Raw genomic sequence first — 1,774 nt, forward strand, 5'->3', positions numbered from 1 at the left:
ACAGGGACACAGGGGACACAGGGGACACAGGGGACAGGGGACACAGGGGACAGGGACACAGGGGACACAGGGGACAGGGACAGAGGGGACATCTCGGTCTCTCCTGGGTCTCTCCTGGGTCTCTCTTGGGGTCCCTTTTGGGTCTCTTTTGGGGTCTCTCTTGGGGTCTCTCCTGGGGTCCCTTTTTCCCTTTTGGGGTCTCTCCCGTGTCCCCCCGTGGTCCCTTTTGGGGTCTCTCCCGTGTCCCCCCCGCGGTCCCTTTTGGGGTCCCTCCCGTGTCCCCCCATGGTCCCTTTTGGGGTCTCTCCTGGGGTCCCTTTTTCCCTTTTGGGGTCTCTCCCGTGTCCCCCCGTGGTCCCTTTTGGGGTCTCTCCTGGGGTCTCTCTTGGGATCTCTTTTGGGTCTCTCTGGGTCTCTGTGGGGGTCTCTCCTGGGTCCCTCATGGGTCTCTCTGGGTCCCTTTTGGGTCTCTCTGGGTCCCTCCTGGGTCTGTTTTGGGGTCCCTCTTGGGGTCTCTCTTGGGGTCTCTCTAGGGGTCTCTCCTGGGGTCCCTTTTTCCCTTTTGGGGTCTCTCCCATGTCCCCCAGCCGCTGTGGGGTGGCGCTCACCTGCGGGTCCACCAGCCAGCCGTGGTACAGGGGGATGTTGAGCAGGTCGAACACGATGCACTCGGGGGTGTACTCGAAATCCGAGACCCCCGTGAACCTCACGTTGACGTCGAGCCCCGTGGAGAGCTTGGGCAGCACCGTCATGGTGTCGCTGATGTTCTGGGAAAAAACACGGGGGGATCGGTCCTGGGGGGGCCACCCCAAATCCTGAGCTCCCCGGGGTGATGGGGTTGGGTGTTTTGGGGCTGTTGGGTGTTTTGGGGCTGGGTGATGTTTGGGGTCTCTCCAGGATGATGGGGTTGGATGTTTTGGGGCTGTTGGATGTTTTGGGACTGGGTGACATTTGGGGTCTCTCCAGGATGACAGAGTTGGATGTTATGGGGCTGTTGGATGTTTTGGGGCTCAGTGACGTTTGGCAGCTCCCCAAGATGACAGATTTGGATGTTTTGGGGCTGGATGACATTTGGGAGCTCCCCGGGATGAGATTTGGAAGTTTTGGGGCTGTTGGATGTTTTGGGGTTGGGTGACATTTGGGAGCTCTCCAGGATGATGGGGTGGGTGTTTTGGGGTTGGGTGACATTTGGGAGCTCTCCAAGATGACAGAGTTGGATGTTTTGGGGCTGTTGGGTGTTTTGGGGTTGGGTGACGTTTGGGAGCTCCCAGGGATGACAGAATTGGATGTTTTGGGGCTGGGTGATGTTTGGGGTCTCCCCAGGATGACAGAATTGGAAGTTTTGGGGCTGTTGGATGTTTTGGGGCTCAGTGATGTTTGGGGTCTCTCCAGGATGATGGGGTTGGATTTTTTGGGGCTGTTGGATGTTTTGGGGCTGGGTGACATTTGGGGTCTCTCCAGGATGACAGATTTGGATGTTTTGGGGCTGGGTGCCCTTTGGGAGCTCTCCAGGATGACAGATTTGGATGTTTTGGGGCTGTTGGATGTTTTGGGACTGGGTGACGTTTGGGAGCTCTCTGGGATACAGATTTGGATGTTTTGGGGCTGGGTGACATTTGAGAGCTCCCCAGGATGACAGATTTGGATTTTTTGGGTCTGTTGGATGTTTTGGGGTCGCTCCTCACCTGCTGGAAGTTCAGCTGCAGCGCCTCCGAGGTGTCCCGGGGTTGGGTGTTGAGGATGCAGTTCCCTGCGAGGCAGCGGAGTCACCCCA

General features: G+C 57.8%; 1 protein-coding gene across 1 annotated transcript in view; it reads right to left on the bottom strand.

The window, feature by feature from the left end:
* The window catches only part of MINDY1 (MINDY lysine 48 deubiquitinase 1), a gene marked incomplete at both ends in the record, with an annotated part of 3,100 nt that extends 1,334 nt beyond the window's left edge, over positions 1-1,766 (bottom strand). Inside the window, 2 exons of the mRNA XM_057388015.1 lie at positions 518-767; positions 1,686-1,766. Coding sequence (XP_057243998.1) covers positions 518-767; positions 1,686-1,766 — 331 coding nt within the window. The remainder of the gene's footprint in view (positions 1-517; positions 768-1,685) is intronic.
* Between the last annotated feature and the right edge of the window lie 8 nt (positions 1,767-1,774).

The sequence above is a fragment of the Malurus melanocephalus genome, unplaced genomic scaffold (genome assembly GCF_030028575.1).
Source record: "Malurus melanocephalus ecotype Western Australia unplaced genomic scaffold, MMel_1.1 scaffold_1492, whole genome shotgun sequence".
NCBI lineage: Eukaryota > Metazoa > Chordata > Aves > Passeriformes > Maluridae > Malurus > Malurus melanocephalus.